Raw genomic sequence first — 16,209 nt, 5'->3', positions numbered from 1 at the left:
AGTGGGGACCTGCCTGGAAGAATTGCTGTGTGGACTGGTATAGGTGATCCTGCTCTGCAGGGCCGTTGAACTTGATAATCTTTTGAGGTCCCTTCCAGCCACTAACCTTGTGTGATTCTGTGCATGGAACAGTAAAACAAAGTCAGGCAGTCATTTCTTCACTCCTAACTTTGCATAGGAAGGTAGAAATTCACCATTCCCTTATCTCCGTGCTCCTGCTACCTTTTGGCATACATAGGTGTGAGGCCAGCTCCCACTCCCCACCTCTGGCTGTGAAATCTGGAACCTTTGTTAACCCTTTTCTTTTTGGCAAACACTTTTAAGTTTCCCATTCTTACCCTTGAAAGTTTATCTTGTAAAGCATCTTTTAATCTTCCAGCAGGATGAAACTCAGCCAAGGCCTGAGAGAGGCTGCCTGGAGTCCCCTCTCTTATGGGCCTGCCCTGCAGATGTCTACTGGAGGTTATGTGCTTGAGAAGGAGCTGCATCTCCACTGAAGACATCCATCCCAACTTCAGGAGCACTGCCTGTCTGCTGTGCCTGTGCTGCTGGTCTTTGGAGCTGCCTGCAGCAAGGCCTGGCTCTCCTGTAGGAGTGTGGACAGTGCTAAGCCACCCCTTGTAGGTCAGTGCTTTTGTCTGAGCCCTTTGCTTCTGTCTGGGTGGGGCCCTGACATTCTTTCTCCATCACCCCTGCCCCTTTGGAATGGGCAAGGGAAGAGTTTGCAGATCTGCCCAGTTGAACAGAACTCCCCTGCTCTCATCAGTATAGATTTGGGTTGGTGGGAGGGGGTTAGGAGGGTCAGCACCACCACCTGCTTTATCTGAGCTGGGAGAGATCATAAGGCAGGGACTGGGCTAGGAACTGACCTGCCACTGCTGCTGGGCTCAGGAATAAGGTAGATGACCCCCACTCAATAAGTACCAGGGGTTTCAGCATAGGAATTAGGTGTATGACTCCCCACATCCAGACAAGTGTTGGGTGTCAAAGGCTATTTGGCTGTCCACACACACAGAGTCCATCCATCTGTCCTTCTCTTATCACTTGGTCCCTGGGGCCTTGCCTGAGGGCACAGTGCTGCCCCTTCCCCCTCCACCATGGCCACCCAGAAGGACCTGGACAAGAGCCTGAAGGAGAAGAATCACCTGGCAGAGTTGTGGGATCTGAAGTGTAGCCCCAAGGAAGCAAAGGAGGAAGACAAAACTGGTGAAGAAGAGGAGGAAGAAGATGAAGAAGAGGAGGAGGAAGAAGAGGAGGAAGAGGAGGAGGAAGATGAGGAGGAAGATGAGGTGGAAGATGAGAATGATGACCAGTACAAGGAGGAGTATGATGAGGAGGAGCAGGGGAAGGAGAAAGACAAAGCCACATCAGCCCCCTGTGTGCCATCAAAGCAGCCAAATCAGTGCCCTGACTGTGGACTCAGCTCCCCACCAAGCTCGGAGCCGATGAAGCACTGCTGTCCCCACCATGGTGCCCAGCCCTTTGTGTGTGGTGACTGTGGCAAGAGCTTCAGCCTCAGTTCCTCTCTCAACCAGCACCACTGTGTCCAGCCCGGGAAGAAGCCCTACAGCTGTGCTGGCTGCAGCAAGAGTTTCACTCGCAGCCTGATGCTCATCGCCCACTGGCATGGCCATGCAGGGAAGAAGCCCTTTGCCTGCACCGACTGTGGCAAGAACTTCCACCGTGGCTCCAACTTCCTCCAGCACCGCCGTGTCCACACCAGTGAGAGGCCACACATCTGTTGTGACTGTGGCAAGAGCTTCCAGGGGAACTCAATGCTCATTGCTCACTGGCAGGTCCAAACCAGCCAGAAAGCCTTTAGCTGCACCGACTGTGGCAAGAACTTCAAGATGAGCTGCCAGCTTCTTCGGCACCGCCGCATCCACACCGGTGAGAAGCCCTACTGCTGTGCTGGCTGTGGCAAGAGCTTCCTCTGGAGCAAGACCCTCATTACCCACTGGCATGCCCATAGTGGCAAGAGGCCCTTTGCCTGTACTGACTGTGATAAGACCTTCGGCCATGTCTCCCAAGTCTCACAGCATCGCTGTAGCCACACCAGCAAGAGACCCTGTAATCTGGACACCTCCAATGAGAGTTTAAGCTGCAGGTCAGACCACAACCTCAGCAACAACCTCTCCGAGGGCCACAAGCTGCCCAGCAGAGAGAAGCCAGCAGCCACTGCAGTCATCGCCAACCCCTGCAGCAAGTGTCAGCAGAGCTTCGCCAGGCGCTCAGACCTGGTGAGGCACATGCGGATCCACACTGGGGAGAAGCCATATGTCTGTGCTGTCTGCGACAAGAGCTTCAGCCAGGCCTCCAACCTCACCCGACACCGCCGCATGCACACAGGGGAGAGACCATACTGCTGTGCTGACTGTGGCCAGAGCTTCAGCTCCAGCCATGCCCTCACGCAGCACCACCACACTCACAGTGGCAAAAAGCCATACCGCTGTGCTGACTGTGGCAAAAGCTTCTCTACAAGCTCCACCCTCCTCCAGCACCACCTCATCCACACTGGGGAGAAGCCCTACAGCTGCACTGCCTGTGGCAAGAGCTTCAGACACAGTGCCACCCTCAAGAGTCACCTCCATGTCCACACTGGCAAGAAATCTTTCACCTGTGCCGACTGTGGCAAGAGCTTCAGCCAGCGCTCCCAGCTGCTCTATCATGGCCGCATCCACAGTGGCCAGAAGCCCTATGTCTGCAGTGACTGCAGCAAGTGTTTCACTCACAAGGCCTCCCTCAGGCGGCACCGCCTTGTCCACACAGGTGAGAAGCCCTTCCTCTGCACCACCTGCAGCAAGAGCTTCCGCTGCAGATCTAACCTCAGCCGGCACATGCGCATCCATGCCAGTGACCAGCCTGTGCCAGGGGATGCAGAAGGGCGCTGACCCCAGCACTACCAGGGTAAACATGCCCGCCATGGGGGACTTTTTCCAGCAGATTGAACCAAGTTCACCTCATTTGCACCTGTTTTCTCAGACTCTGGGGGCTCCAGCAGGAACAAGCACCCCACTCTCCCCTAAACACCAATTAGTGATGATGAGAATAATTTATTGTGATGAGTCATCACAGCCATCACCACCACTGAAGCTGGACTGAGCTTTGCTGGGATTTGTGTGGTTTCTCCCCAATACTTTGGGTTTCCCCAGGCTAAATGTCCCCTTCCTTTGTCCCTTGCCCAGCTGTAATGCTAAACCCCTCAAATGAACAGGATCTTGTCTTATTTTGGTGTTCTTTTAGACATTCCTCTCCAAAATGCCTAATTCTTGGGGACATTTCTTTCCTAGGCCCGAGGCTGGAGCTGTGTGCCCAGTTCAGGGAGGTCTTTGGTGAGATTTTCATCAGTCTTGATGGTGTCTTGGGAGGGTCTCAGAGGCATCTCTGTCTTCATATTTCAGCCCTATCCTGGGCATTTGGTACTTGTGGGGCACATGTCAGCAGAGGCTCCTCAGCTTCATGAAGATGGGGGTGTCTGTAGGAGGTAGGACATGGGGATATCCTGCCCTGCCACCTCTGCCAGCTCAGCCACGTATGTCCCAGTGAGTGAAGCATTGTGATGGGGCTGTCACTTTAGAAGGGAACAAATGTCTTGCTGAAATCCTGCAACCACCCTGAAAAGGGATCGGAGTGGCCCCCATCATGTGCCCTGCAGATCCCCTGATATGAACCCTGGCCTAAGAGTTATTAAAAGGGAAATAGATTTAGAAACATATAGTTATAGATTTAAATATTTATATTGTCCAACCCTTGGACTCTTAGCCATTTCTGCTTTTCCATGTGGGTGGAGATGAAGCCACAATCCATAGTCCAAGAGGGATCCAGAAATGACAGAGCCTGGAGACAGCTGGGGAGGGAGTCTGGGGCACAGGTTCTTTGCTCCTCTCCCTTTCTATCTGCAAGCAGTAACACTGGCAGAAAGAGACAGACTCATGCTGTGAATCCATGGCTCTGTGGCTGGTGTCACTGTCATGGCTCCGGGGTCTAACAATGGGATGGGCAGCACATCAGCAGGCTTGCTGGGGTCAGATGGGATTCATCTTTCTCCAAGGGAGTAGAGGGTCTTTGCTGAGGAGCTTTGAGGGCTCCCTGGCAGGCCTTTAAACTGGATTTGAAAGAAGAGGGGACAAAACCAGGCTTGCTGGTGACAAGCTGTGGAGTGACCAGCCATGGTTAGAGGGAGAGAGGGCTAGCGAGTGCCCTTAGGCTCTTGTTCTGAGCTGTGCTGGGGACACTGCAGCACATTGAAATCCTGTGGAGAGGAGCCAGGGGGTCCTGGAGATTTGAGTAGGGAAACATTGGTTGAATCACTGCAGGCCATTGGACTAGAATACCTGTGAATCTCACTTCCTACCCAAACCAGCCTTTGATTCTGTGATTGTATGCCATGGAGGTGTCCCAGGTATAGTTAGACCAGTGCTATTCAATATCCTCATCAGTGACACTGACAGTGAGGTTGAGGCACACTCAGCAAGTTTGCAGATGATGCCAAGCTGAGTGGTGTGGTTGATAAGAAGGAAGGACAGGATGGGTGCCATCTGGAGGATTTGGACAGGCTGGAGCAGTGAGGTCAAGAGCTATCCAGCCAGCATGGATTTAGGAAGGGCAGGTCCTGCCTGACCAACCAGATCTTCTATGATAAGGTAACCCGCCTGGTGGATGTGGGGCAGGCTGTGGATGTAGTCTACCTGGACTTCAGCAAGCCCTTTGACACTGTCCCCCACAGCAAACTCCTGGCCAAGCTGTCAGCCCATGGCTTGGACGGGAGCACACTGCAATGGGTTAGGAACTGGCTGGAGGACGGAGCCCAGAGAGTGGTGGTGAATGGTGCCACATCCAGCTGGCAGCCAGTCAGTAGTGGTGTGCCCCAAGGATCAGTGCTGGGCCCTGTGCTCTTTAACATCTTTATTGATGATCTGAATGAGGGCATTGAGTCCATCAGCAGTAAATTTGTGGATGACAGCAAGCTGGGGGCAGGAGTTGATCTGCTGGAGGGTAGAGAGGCTCTGCAGAGGGACCAGGACAGGCTGGACAGATGGACAGAGGCCAAGGGCAGGAGACTGAACACATCCAAGTGCCAGGTTCTGCACATTGGCCACAGCAACCCCATGCAGTGCTACAGGCTAGGGTCAGAGTGGCTGGAGAGCAGCCAGGCAGAGAGGGACCTGGGGGTGCTGGTTGATGGTAGGCTGAACGTGAGCCTGCAGTGTGCCCAGGCAACCAAGAGGGCCAATGGCATCCTGGCCTGCATCAGGAACAGTATGGCCAGCAGGAGCAGGGAGGTCATTCTGCCCCTGTACACTGCACTGGTTAGGCCACACCTTGAGTGCTGTGTCCAGTTCTGGGCCCCTCAGTTTAGGAAGGATGTTGACTTGCTGGAGCGTGTCCAGAGAAGGGCAACAAAGTTGGTGAGGGGTTTGGAACACAGCCCTATGAGAAGAGGCTGAGGGAGCTGGGGTTGCTTAGCCTGGAGAAGAGGAGACTCAGGGGTGACCTTGTTGCTCTCTACAACTACCTTAAGGGGGGTTGTAGAAAGGCTGAGGTTGGTCTCTTCTCCCAGGCACCCAGTACCAGAGCAAGAGAACACAGTCTCAGGCTGTGCCAGGGGAGGTTTAGGCTGGAGGTTAGGAGGAAGTTTTACACGGAGAGAGTGATTGTCCATTAGAATGTGCTGCCCAGGGAGGTGGTGGAGTCACCATCGTTGGAGGTGTTCAGGAGGAGACTTGATAGGGTGCTTGGTTGCATGGTTTAGTTGATTAGGTGGTGTTGGATGATAGGTTGGACACAATGATCTTGAAGGTCTCTTCCAACCTGGTCTGTTCTATTCCGTTCTATTCCATTCTATCATAAAGGAGGAGTATTTGAAGCATGTTATGTTCTCAAATTTTCATCTCCTATGTGGTTTCAAGTGTGATTTAACAAAATTTATGGAGGATATAAACATTTTGGAGGTTTTAGTTGGGAAGAATTTGAAAGGTAAAACAACATTAAGCCAAAGTTCGGATCAGTAGGACTCAGTACCTTTCCTTAGCAAAACAAAGCATCAAGAGATCATTATGTTAGGATGAGAGAAAATGGATTATTGTGTTGTGTTCAATTTTACATTGGGCCGAACCATGAATATTCAGGATGTCATCTCTGGCCCAGCAAAGGAGCCTTTTCACTCTTGCTGTTTGCCTGAAAGTATTTTCCTTATCTGTGGAGATGGAGCCTGGCCAGATCTACCTTTACAGATCAAGGAAAATCTTACTAACATAAAAAAAATTATGATTTTTGTCTATCTTAGGAAAGTAAAGATGTGACATACCTTTGAAGCAGATTGTAAAAGACAGTGCCGAGGATTGGGTTTGCTTTGTTTGTGGATCTTTGTATCTTGATCCCTGTGTGTTCAAGCCTAATCAGATCTTCTTTGTTAATAAGAAGAGTGAAATGTTATAATTGGAACTAGTAAGATCTAAGTTCATCTTTGGGAGCTCATGCAGGTGGCAAAGAAATAAGTTCAAAGCTGTGAGATGAAACTTTCTGTCCGAGAGAAGCAACTGTTCTGTGTTCTGACCTTGTAAGATAAGTGGAAAGGAATGTGTGCTTGTTAATAGAAGGTTTGTTATCTTTAACCATATATTATGCCAGTTCTGTTAGAATGAGCTAATTCATACAACCTGAGCATTGTGTCTTGTATGGGTTACATCAGTCTGTTAGACACGTTGCACTACACAACTTCTGCTTTTGCTATAGAGTTAGTTGTAGCTTGCTTGCTTCTGTGTATGCAAAGAATGTTAGAAAGGTCAATTAAAAGTGTTGTTTTATTAGGCAAACAAAAAGGCGAAATGTGGGAGAATGTTGTTTTTGGATAGCTTTGGAAGGCTATGGAGATTTGCCTTTGCTCGAGTTAAAGAGGCTATGTTTAGTTGTTGACTGAAAAGAATGTAAACATCTTGTAACTGAAAGAAATAAACTGGGCAGAATTTCTTTGGCTGTGTTAAAATATTGTTTTCTTGGTTTTGACCTATTGTCTGCCTTAATGCTACACATGCCAGTAGAGAATGACCAATTGAGATGTGACATGTGCCTGCTGACGAGAGAACCTTGCTGTGTAATGTAATAAAGGTCTTCACCTGATACATCTTGTCCTGGAAGCTGTGCTCAGGGTGAATAAACCAACTACATTACAACTGCCACACTCTTCCAAATGCACCCCAGAATCCCATTGGCCTTCCTGGCCACCAGGGCACATTGCTGTCCCATGCAGAACTTGCTGTCCACCAGAACTCCCAGGTCCTCCATGGGGCTGCTCTCTAGGCATTTGTTCCCTTGAGTGCTGTAGCGTTCACATTGCTCTGTACATTGCATGGTGCAGATCACCTCTAGTGAGTCTGAGGCCCCCCAGAAATTGCCAGTGGGTTCCTCTTAATCACATGGATCCTGTCCCAGCAGGCACTAGTGCAGGAGAAGGAACACCAGACTGAAGAGAAGGAGAAAGGGAACTGAAAATCTCATCACCTGAATCTAGAAAGAAATCCCTTGGTAGCAAATGTCCATTCTGGATTGACACAGAACACAACACAGAGCTGATGAGAGCAACTGCTGCCTGTGCACCAACTGCCCTGAGAACCCCAAGGAAGGGCTGGAGGGGGGAGGGCATTCATTGGAATTCCAATACCTGATAATACCTCTTGGACATACTTAGAATCACAGAATTGTTAGGGTTGGAAGGGACCTCAAGGATCATCCAGTTCCAAGCCCCCTGCAATGGGCAGGGACACCTCACACCAGAGCAGGTTGCTCAGAGTCACATCCAGTCTGGCCTTAAAAACTTCCACAGATGAGACTTCCACCACCTGCCTGGGCAACCTGTTCCAGTCTCTCTCCACCCTCACGGTGAAGAACAACTTCCTAACATCCAATCTGAATCTCCCCACTTCTAGTTTTGCTCCATTCCCCAAGTCTATTCCTACCCAACACCCTAAAAAGTCCCTCCCCACCTTTCTTGTAGACTCCTTCAGATACTGGAAGACCACAAGAAGGACTTCTTGGAACCTTCTCTTCTGCAGACTGAACAGGCCCAACTCTTTCAGTCTGTCCTCATAGCAGAGCAGCTCCAGCCCTCTGCTCATCCTCATGGCCCTTCTCTGGACACCTTCCGGCACCTCCAGATCCTTCTTGTAATAGATGCTCCAGAACTGGACACAGTGCTCCAGGTGAGGTCTCACCAGGGTGGAGATGAGTGGGAAAATCTTCTCCCTGGCCCTGCTAGCTATGCCTCTCTTGCTGCAGCCCAGGCTCTGCTTGGCTCTCTGGGCTGCAAGTGCACACTGGTGGCTCCTGTTGAGCTTGTGGATGAACACTTCCCTTAAGGATAATCCAGAATTAGAAGCACAGGATGGGGGATGGAGGAGGCTCCTAATCCAAGTGAGAGATATTCCAAATGTGTCCAGAGATGCCACCTAACTGATCAGCAAACATTGACTGCCTGAAGTCAGGTCACCTCTGTGGGAAAAACACTCAGGCTGTGCATCCATCCAGGCTGTCACCATTCCATAATAAGGAACAAACACACAGGTTGGGCAGCACCAGGAGGAAAAGGAAAGTATTGGAGATGTGGCAGTAAAGGCAGGAAAAGATCACCCCTCAGTTGTTTGGGAATTTGTGCCCCTGGGGCAGTGCTCCCAAATACAACTGTGGCTGATCAGTGAGAGACTCAAAGTTGGGTCCAAGGAGATCTGAAATGGCACAAATGAAATAATGCTGCAAAGGAAAGGGCCTCTGGTTGGCACAGCTTTGCCTGATGGTTTCTGCCTTGCTCAGGAGAAAGTGAAGCAGAAAAGGCCATGGTGAAGATCTCTGCTCTCCCAGTCCTCTGGAATAGGACTGCAGGTGCAGGATCAGCTTCCCAGGGAGGAGTGAAACAGTTTGCAGAAATAGCTGCTCAGGAGGGAATGGCTCCAGGCATGGTCTTTGCCTCAGAAGGAGGAGTGGGCACAGCACTGAACACAAGCTGTTGTGTTTCCATGGATCAGAGAGGAAGGACATCCACAGACATGGGTGAGAGATGGGAACAAAGCAGGATTGTGCAGGAAGTAGGAGCCAGCACAAGTTCTGCACCATGAGGGTAGTGGAACACTGGAACAGGTTGCCCAGGGAGAGGGTGGGGGTCCCATCCCTGGAGATATTGAAGGTGAGGCTTGACAGGACTCTGGGCAACCTGATCTAGCTGAGGATGTCCCTGGGAAGGTTGGACAAGATAACCTTGGGAGGTTCTATCCAGCCCAGCCCATTCTATGATCAGTGAGATATGCGAACCAAGCAGATTCTGCATGAAGTGCAAAAGGAAGACACCACCTGGGGCTTCTCAGAGCTCTGGGTTTGGCTATGGTTATGGATTCCTGACTTGGGCTTCAGTCTCAAGAAGGTGGTTGGAGCAATAACACTCTGTATTCTCCTAAGCTCCTATTTCAAGGACCAGGCCTAAGGCCTGTCCGCAGTTCATAGAGCAATATTGAACAAGACTTTACTGAGGTTCTTTTCCCTTCTTTCTGTTGCTTTTTGGAGACTCTCAAGTTTCTCATTCCATCAGCTAGACAGGAGATGTTCTCCTCACCTTTCACTACAGTTTTTTGGAATCTCTTGGGTTTGTCACCAGACATTGGTTTGGTCACCAGCTGTGTTCAAACTTTTCCCTTCACCTTCTAATCACAGAAACACAGAATCAACCAAGTAGGAAAAGACCTCAGAGATCATCAAGTCCAACCTACCACCCACCACCTCCTGACACCTAAACCATGGTTTTAAGTGCCACATCCAATCTTTTTTTGAACACCTCCAGGGATGGTGACTCCACCACCTCCCTGGGCAGCACATTCCAGTGGCCAATTCCTCCTTCTGGGAAGAACTTTCTCCTCACCATGAGCCTAAACTTGCCCTGGTGCAGCCGATTGTTAACTATTAATAACAACCATAACATAACTCCTTCCAAGTACAGATTGTGCCCACTCCAAGGAAAGGCTACACCACCTGAAGCTCTCCAACCACTCCTCTGTGTCTCCTCCCAGTACAACCTGTATCTCCTTACCTACTCCCTGACAGGCTGGGTCCTATCCCGGTACAAACTGTCTGCCTGATCTTTGGAGCTGGAGGTTTTAGCGTGTCCCAGCCCCAGACAGAAAGGCACCGTAGCATCTGGGAGGAGCTATTCCAAGTGCCCTCTAATGGAACAAACCCTGCACATAGGGAAGAAGGCCAACTGCAGCCTGACTGTGGCAGGAGGAGGAATGTGGTCACCCAAGCACAGAAGTTGTCCTCCCCCGACTCAGCACTGCTCTGGCCACCTCTGGATGCTTAGTGTCTAGGTGTGGGGTTCTGCAGTCTAATGGAAAAAGGAGCAACTGGGGAGGCCGCAGAAGACATCTGAGAGGATGGGAGTTGACATCTCTATGGACAGGCTGAAGGACCAGGGCTGCATCAGCCTGGTGAATGGAGGCTCAGGGCACTGCCGTAGTAGTGTGCACATGGCTGAAGGGTGGTTTCAGAGAGGATGGAGCTCTTCTGGGCAGAGGGAAGAGACCAAAACCTCCACACAGTGCAGCTTGGAAGGTTCAGAGTGGAGATGAGGCCAAAGAAATGTCCCTCAGAGGGCAGAGTTGCTATGCATGAGGCCATCCAGAGGTGTCAGGCAATGGCAGGGAGAGCTGAGACAGCTCAGGGAAGGGATGGAAATGGCAGAGGGAGAGCTGGGTGGGGATGCAAGGTTGGTGTCAGCAGCCTGAAGGGAAAGAGCTGCAGGCATGGGGCAGTGTAGGAGAGACTGCAGTAGGGATGGCCAAGGGCTCTGGCAAGGCTGAGAGGACCAAGGTCTTTGTGCCCTTGGCTCTGGCACTTGCCTCTGCCACCAAGGCCTGTGAGGAGAAACTTTGCTTTGAGGCTTTGAGGTTCTTCTATTCCAAGGGCAGTGGTCAGGGCTTGGCCTTTCTGCTTCAGACACCAAAGGCAAGTTTTTCTCCCCTGCACTTTGCCTTTGTCTCCCTGCCATCATGGCCTCTAACAAGCTGCTCTAACGAGTCCCTGGGGAATCTTTGTCAGTAACAACCCTCAGTGAGGCCAATCAGTGCTTCAAGGTACTTTGGAGCTTTCTTCTGACTTGGACTTCTTGAGAGGCTTCTTGGCAGTACCTTGGCAGAGTCTCCTGGCAGTACCTAAGGATCATGTAATAAGCCCCAAATACTTCATGTGGCTCATTAAAATACTGCTGAGCCACAACTAATCCTCTAATTCTTGTTAAGATTTCTGCAGCTAATTGGAGAGGGTGTTATTGCACAAAGTACCTGATAAAAATGATTTTTAAAGGTACATTTCATTACTTTTCAGCAGGAAACAACAGCAAAACCTGATAAGGTCTGATCAAGAATACCACACACTGCAGCCATCTGGTCAGTACAAGATGTGGCTGATGGAGAAATGCTGCCAGGAGAAACTTATTTGGAGGCTCTGGAGTTGGTTTCATCCTTGAGTCTTCTTCTGGAGGCCACAAAGTGTCATAGAATTTCCTATCTTGGTCACTACTCACCCTCACTTCCCACTGCCCCCAGCAGAGCCCAGAGCCACAGGTGAGGGACAGGATCTGCCTTGCCAGGGGCTGGGGGTCAGGGCTTGGCTCTTTGGATCATTGAAACCCCTCCAGATTTACTCAACAGCAGAGCCACCTTTAGCTGCTTGTCCTGACCGGTCAGCATTGCCTCAGTTCTCTGCTCTAACCAGACCCTGGGGACACTTTCCCTCTAGTGTCCCCAAGTGGAACCTATTAACACCACAAGAAACTTTAGCGTTTGACTCTGACTTCTGAAGAGGTTTCATCAGCTCCCTCTCAGTCCCTGAGGTTTACCTAGCACCAAATCCACCAGAGGGCTCCTTTAAATGCCCTGGGCTGATCATCTGCTGCTGAGCTGTGCCAGGTTCCTGGGCTGCATGGAGCTCTGCCCAGGAGCAACTCCTCTGCACAGCACAGCAGGGCTGAGGGCACTGCCAGGGCATCTCAGGGAGATGAGGAAAGCAGAAAGAGCTTCAAGGTGGCCAGGACTGGGAGGATGCTGACAGCTCACTGGAGGAGAAGTCACTGCAGTTGCTGACAGGGTGAGTCTGATGTGCTCCTGAGCCTTTCCTGGCAGAGACAGCTCCAGGCAGGAGAGAGATGGGCTGGGGATGAGGGGGAGGTACCAAGAAGCCCTGGGGGAGGCTGTGGTCAGGCTGCTCTCTCAGTACTTCTCTGCAGATGTCTCTGTATGCTGTCTACTGGGCAATGACTCTTTAGAACATCTCATCTCCAGAATCCTTGACTGCTCTGCCCATCCTGCTGGACTTGAAGCTGCCCCCAGGAGGGCCCAGATGTGCCATAGAATACTGGGCAGTGCTGAGCCTTTCCTTGAGGGTCAGCACTCTGATCCCAGAGTCCGTTGATTCTTTTCATGAGAGGCTGTGTCCTGCTCTGTCTCTCACAGCTGCACCTCTGGCCTGGGACAGAGAAGAGTTCTCAGAGCTGTCCTTTGAAGCAGTGCTGCCCTGCTCTCCTCAGAGCACAGAGAGCTAGGGGGGTTCTAAAGGCTAATTTGGGCATAACATCTGCAAGGCAGCACAGGGGAAAGTGCAGGACAGAGGGAACAGCCTGATGGGCACAGTAGCTCCACGGTAGCAGAGCCAAGATGAGTCCTTGGCAGCACATGGCCTGAGATCCTGCTCCTCACAGCAGCCTCAGCCAGAACAAAGCAGAAAGCAAATCCATTTCAGCTGGGGGATTGCTGTGACCCCTGGAGTGCTTCTTCTCAGAGGAGTCTGTCATCAAGTTTTGCTTCCTTTTCTTTCTTAGACATTCCCACAGGCAGCAGATGTCCAACAGCAGTTCCCTTAGCCACTTCTTCCTCCTGCCATTCCCAGGCAAAGGGCAGCTGCAGCTCCTGCACTTCTGGCTCTTCCTGGCCATCTACCTGGCTGCCCTGATGGGCAATGGCCTCATCATCACCACCATAGCTTGGGACCACCACCTCCACACCCCCATGTACTTCTTCCCCCTCAACCTTGCCCTCCTTGACCTGGGTGCCATTTACACCACTGTCCCCAAGTCCATGGACAATTCCCTGAGGGACACCAGGGACATCTCCTATGCAGGATGTGTTGCTCTTTCCCTTTTTCATGTCAGCAGAGTATTTTCTCCTCACCACCATGTCCTACGATTGCTACGCTGCCATCTGCAGACCCCTGCACTATGAGACCCTCCTGGGCAGCAGAGTTTGTCTCCACCTGGCAGCAGCTGCCTAGGGCTGTGGGGGTCTCTGTGCTCTGCTGTACACAGCCAATACATTTCCCCTGCCCCTCTGCCAGGGCAATGCTGTGCAGCAGTTCTTCTGTGAAGTCCCCGAGATCCTCAAGCTCTCCTGCTCCACATCCTACCTCAGGGAACTTTGGCTTCTTGCGCTCAGTGTCTATGTAGGTTTCTTCTGTTTTGTGTTCATTGTGGTGTCCTATATGCAGATCTTCAGGGCAGTGCTGAGGATCCCCTCTCAGCAGGGACACCACGGAGCCTTTGCCACCAGCCTCCCTCACCTGGCTGTGGTCTCTCTGTTTATCACCACTGTAATCTTTGCCTACCTGAAGTCCTCCTCCATCTCCTCTCCATCCCTGGACCTGGTAGTGTCAGTTCTCTACTCAGTGGTGCCTCCAGCAGTGAACCCTCTCATGTACAGCCTGAGGAACCAGGAGCTCAAGGCTGCCCTGAGCAAACTGATCCCTGGATGCTTTCAGAACCAATAAACTCTTCTGCAGAGCAGTTCTGATGTCACTCAGTGCAGGTCCAGCCTGGCTGCTGGAGTTTTGCTGTTTGTGGTGGATTTTTACTTTTGTTAATGTTGTCATCACCTTTCTATTTCACTCTCTGCTTTGCTTTTCTGACTGAGGATTTATGTTGGAGGAGCTGTGCTCCTTGTTTAGTTAGACAAAATAAAGAACCTTCCAGGAACATTTTTTTTTTCTTGGGGTCCTTCCTCCAGGCTTTCTCTGGAGCTTCAGGAACATCTCCTATGTGCAGACGAGGAGGGGCAATGGGTCCCAGCACAGTAACACTGCCAGGGAGCAGCAGTACTTGCTGGACCCCTGGTCCTAGTACAAGCTGCTCCTCATCCTGATACAGGCATCCTGGCCTGTATCAGGAACAGTGTGGCCAGCAGGAGCAGAGAGGTCATTCTCCCCCTGTACACTACACTGGTTAGGCCACACCTTGAGTACTCTGTCCAGTTCTGGGCCCCACAGTTTAGGAAGGATGTTGACTTGATGGAGCATGTCCAGAAAAGGGCAACAAAGTTGGTGAGGGGTTGGAACACAAATCCTAAGAGGAGAGACTGAGGGAGCTGGGGTTGCTTAGCCTGGAGAAGAAAAGAGGAGGCTCAGGGGAGACCTTATTGCTCTCTACAACTACCTGAAGGGAGGTTGTAGACAGGCAGAGGTTGGTCTCTTCTCCCAGGCAAGCAGCACCAGAACAAGAGAACACAGTCTCAAGCTGTGCCAGGGGAGGTTTAGGCTGGAGGTTAGGAAGAAGTTCTTCCCAGAGAGAGTGATTGCCCATTAGAATGTGCTGCCCAGGGAGGTGGTGGGGTCACCATCATTGGAGGTGTTCAGGAGAAGACTTGATGGGGTGCTTGGTTGCATGGTTTAGTTGATTAGGTGGTGTTGGATGATAGGTTGGACACAATGATCTTGAAGGTCTCTTCCAACCTGGGTATTCTATTCTATTCTATTCTATTCTATTCTATTCTATTCTATTCTATTCTATTCTATTCTATTCTATTCTACTCTATTCTATAATTGCAGCACCTGGCACTTGGAATTGTTGAATGCCATCCTGTTGGACTCTGCCCATCTGTCCAGTCAGTCAAGGTCCCTCTGCAGAGCCTTTCTGCCCTCTAACTGACCAACATCTTCTCCTAACTTGGTGTCATCTGCAAATTTGCTGATGACTGATTCAATCCCCTCATCCAGATCATCAATGAAGATGTTAAAGAGGACGGGGCCCAGCACTGATCCCTGGGGCACACCACTAGTGACTGGCTGCCAGCTGGATGTGACACCATTCATCACCACTCTCTGGGCTCGGCCCTCCTGCCAGTTCCTAACCCAGCAGAGTGTTGCTGTCCAAGCCATGAGCTGACAGCTTAGCCAGCAGTTTGCTGTGGGGTACAGTGTCAAAGGCCTTGCTGAAGTCCAGGTAGACCACATGCACAGGCCTCCCCACATCCACCAGGCAGTCACCTGGTAATAGAAGGAGATCAGGTTGGAGAGGCAGGACCTGCCCTTCCTAAATCCATGTTGGCTGGACCCGAGCCCTTGGCCATCCTTCAGGTACGCAATTATTGCCACCAGGATAATCTGCTCCATCACTTTCCAGCAATAGTCTTGCTGTGATACTTTCACTGCACGGGAATCCTGCCAACTACGCCAATATTAATGTCTCGGTCCAGAGAGGGAAAGAGACTCAGTTCACTGCACCCTAGGCAGCCTCCCACCATCTCATCTCCCACCAGCCCTTCTCTATTGGAGAACAGCAGGTCAAGCACAGCCTGACCCCTGGTAGGCTCACTTAACAGCTGCATCAAGAGGCTGTCCTCCATGTGCTCCAGGAATCTTCTGGACTGCCTCCTCTCTGCTGAATTAAGTTTCCAGCAGGTATCTGGCAGGTTAAAATCACCCACAAGGACAAGATCCTCCCTAATATACAGAGCCACCCCTCCTCCTCTTCTCCCTCGCCTGTCTCTCCTGAAGAGCCTGTAACCCCCCAGTGTAGCATTCCAATTGTGCATGTTATCCCACCATGTCTCTGAGATGGCAATTATATCATAGTCACCCTGGTGGACCAGGACTTCCAGCTCCTCTTGCTTGTTGCCCATGCTGCATGCATTGGTATACATGCACTTCAGCTGGGCTCCTGACTTCTCAGTTGACCCTAGTTTGTGCCCTACTCTTTCCTCTGCAGAGGGACCAATTTCCTCACCCACCCCCTTCAGACCTAGTTTAAAGCCCTCTTAATGAGCCCTGCCAACTCCAGTGCTAGGACTCTCTTGCCCTTTCTAGATAATTGCACCCCATCAGGACCCAGCAGGTCAGGTGCAGTAAAAGTTGCCCCATGATCAAAGGACCCAAAATTCCGTTGCTGGCACCATCCCCTGAGCCAACTGT

The 16,209-nt window shown here is 51.1% G+C and overlaps 1 protein-coding gene across 1 annotated transcript; it reads left to right on the top strand.

Annotated features, from left to right (window-relative positions):
• Positions 1-388: 388 nt before the first annotated feature.
• Positions 389-7,084, top strand: LOC137455442 (zinc finger protein 271-like). Its single transcript, XM_068166248.1, has one exon. It carries the CDS (start codon positions 1,098-1,100, stop codon positions 2,889-2,891), a length of 1,794 nt encoding a protein of 597 aa, XP_068022349.1. The 5' UTR covers positions 389-1,097; the 3' UTR covers positions 2,892-7,084.
• Positions 7,085-16,209: the final 9,125 nt, after the last annotated feature.

Source organism: Melanerpes formicivorus, unplaced genomic scaffold (genome assembly GCF_026170545.1).
Source record: "Melanerpes formicivorus ecotype bairdi unplaced genomic scaffold, bMelFor1.0.p_v2 SCAF_99, whole genome shotgun sequence".
Lineage (NCBI taxonomy): Eukaryota > Metazoa > Chordata > Aves > Piciformes > Picidae > Melanerpes > Melanerpes formicivorus.
The sequence above is the reverse complement of the archived record's forward strand: the minus strand, read 5'-3'. Positions and strand labels throughout refer to the sequence as shown.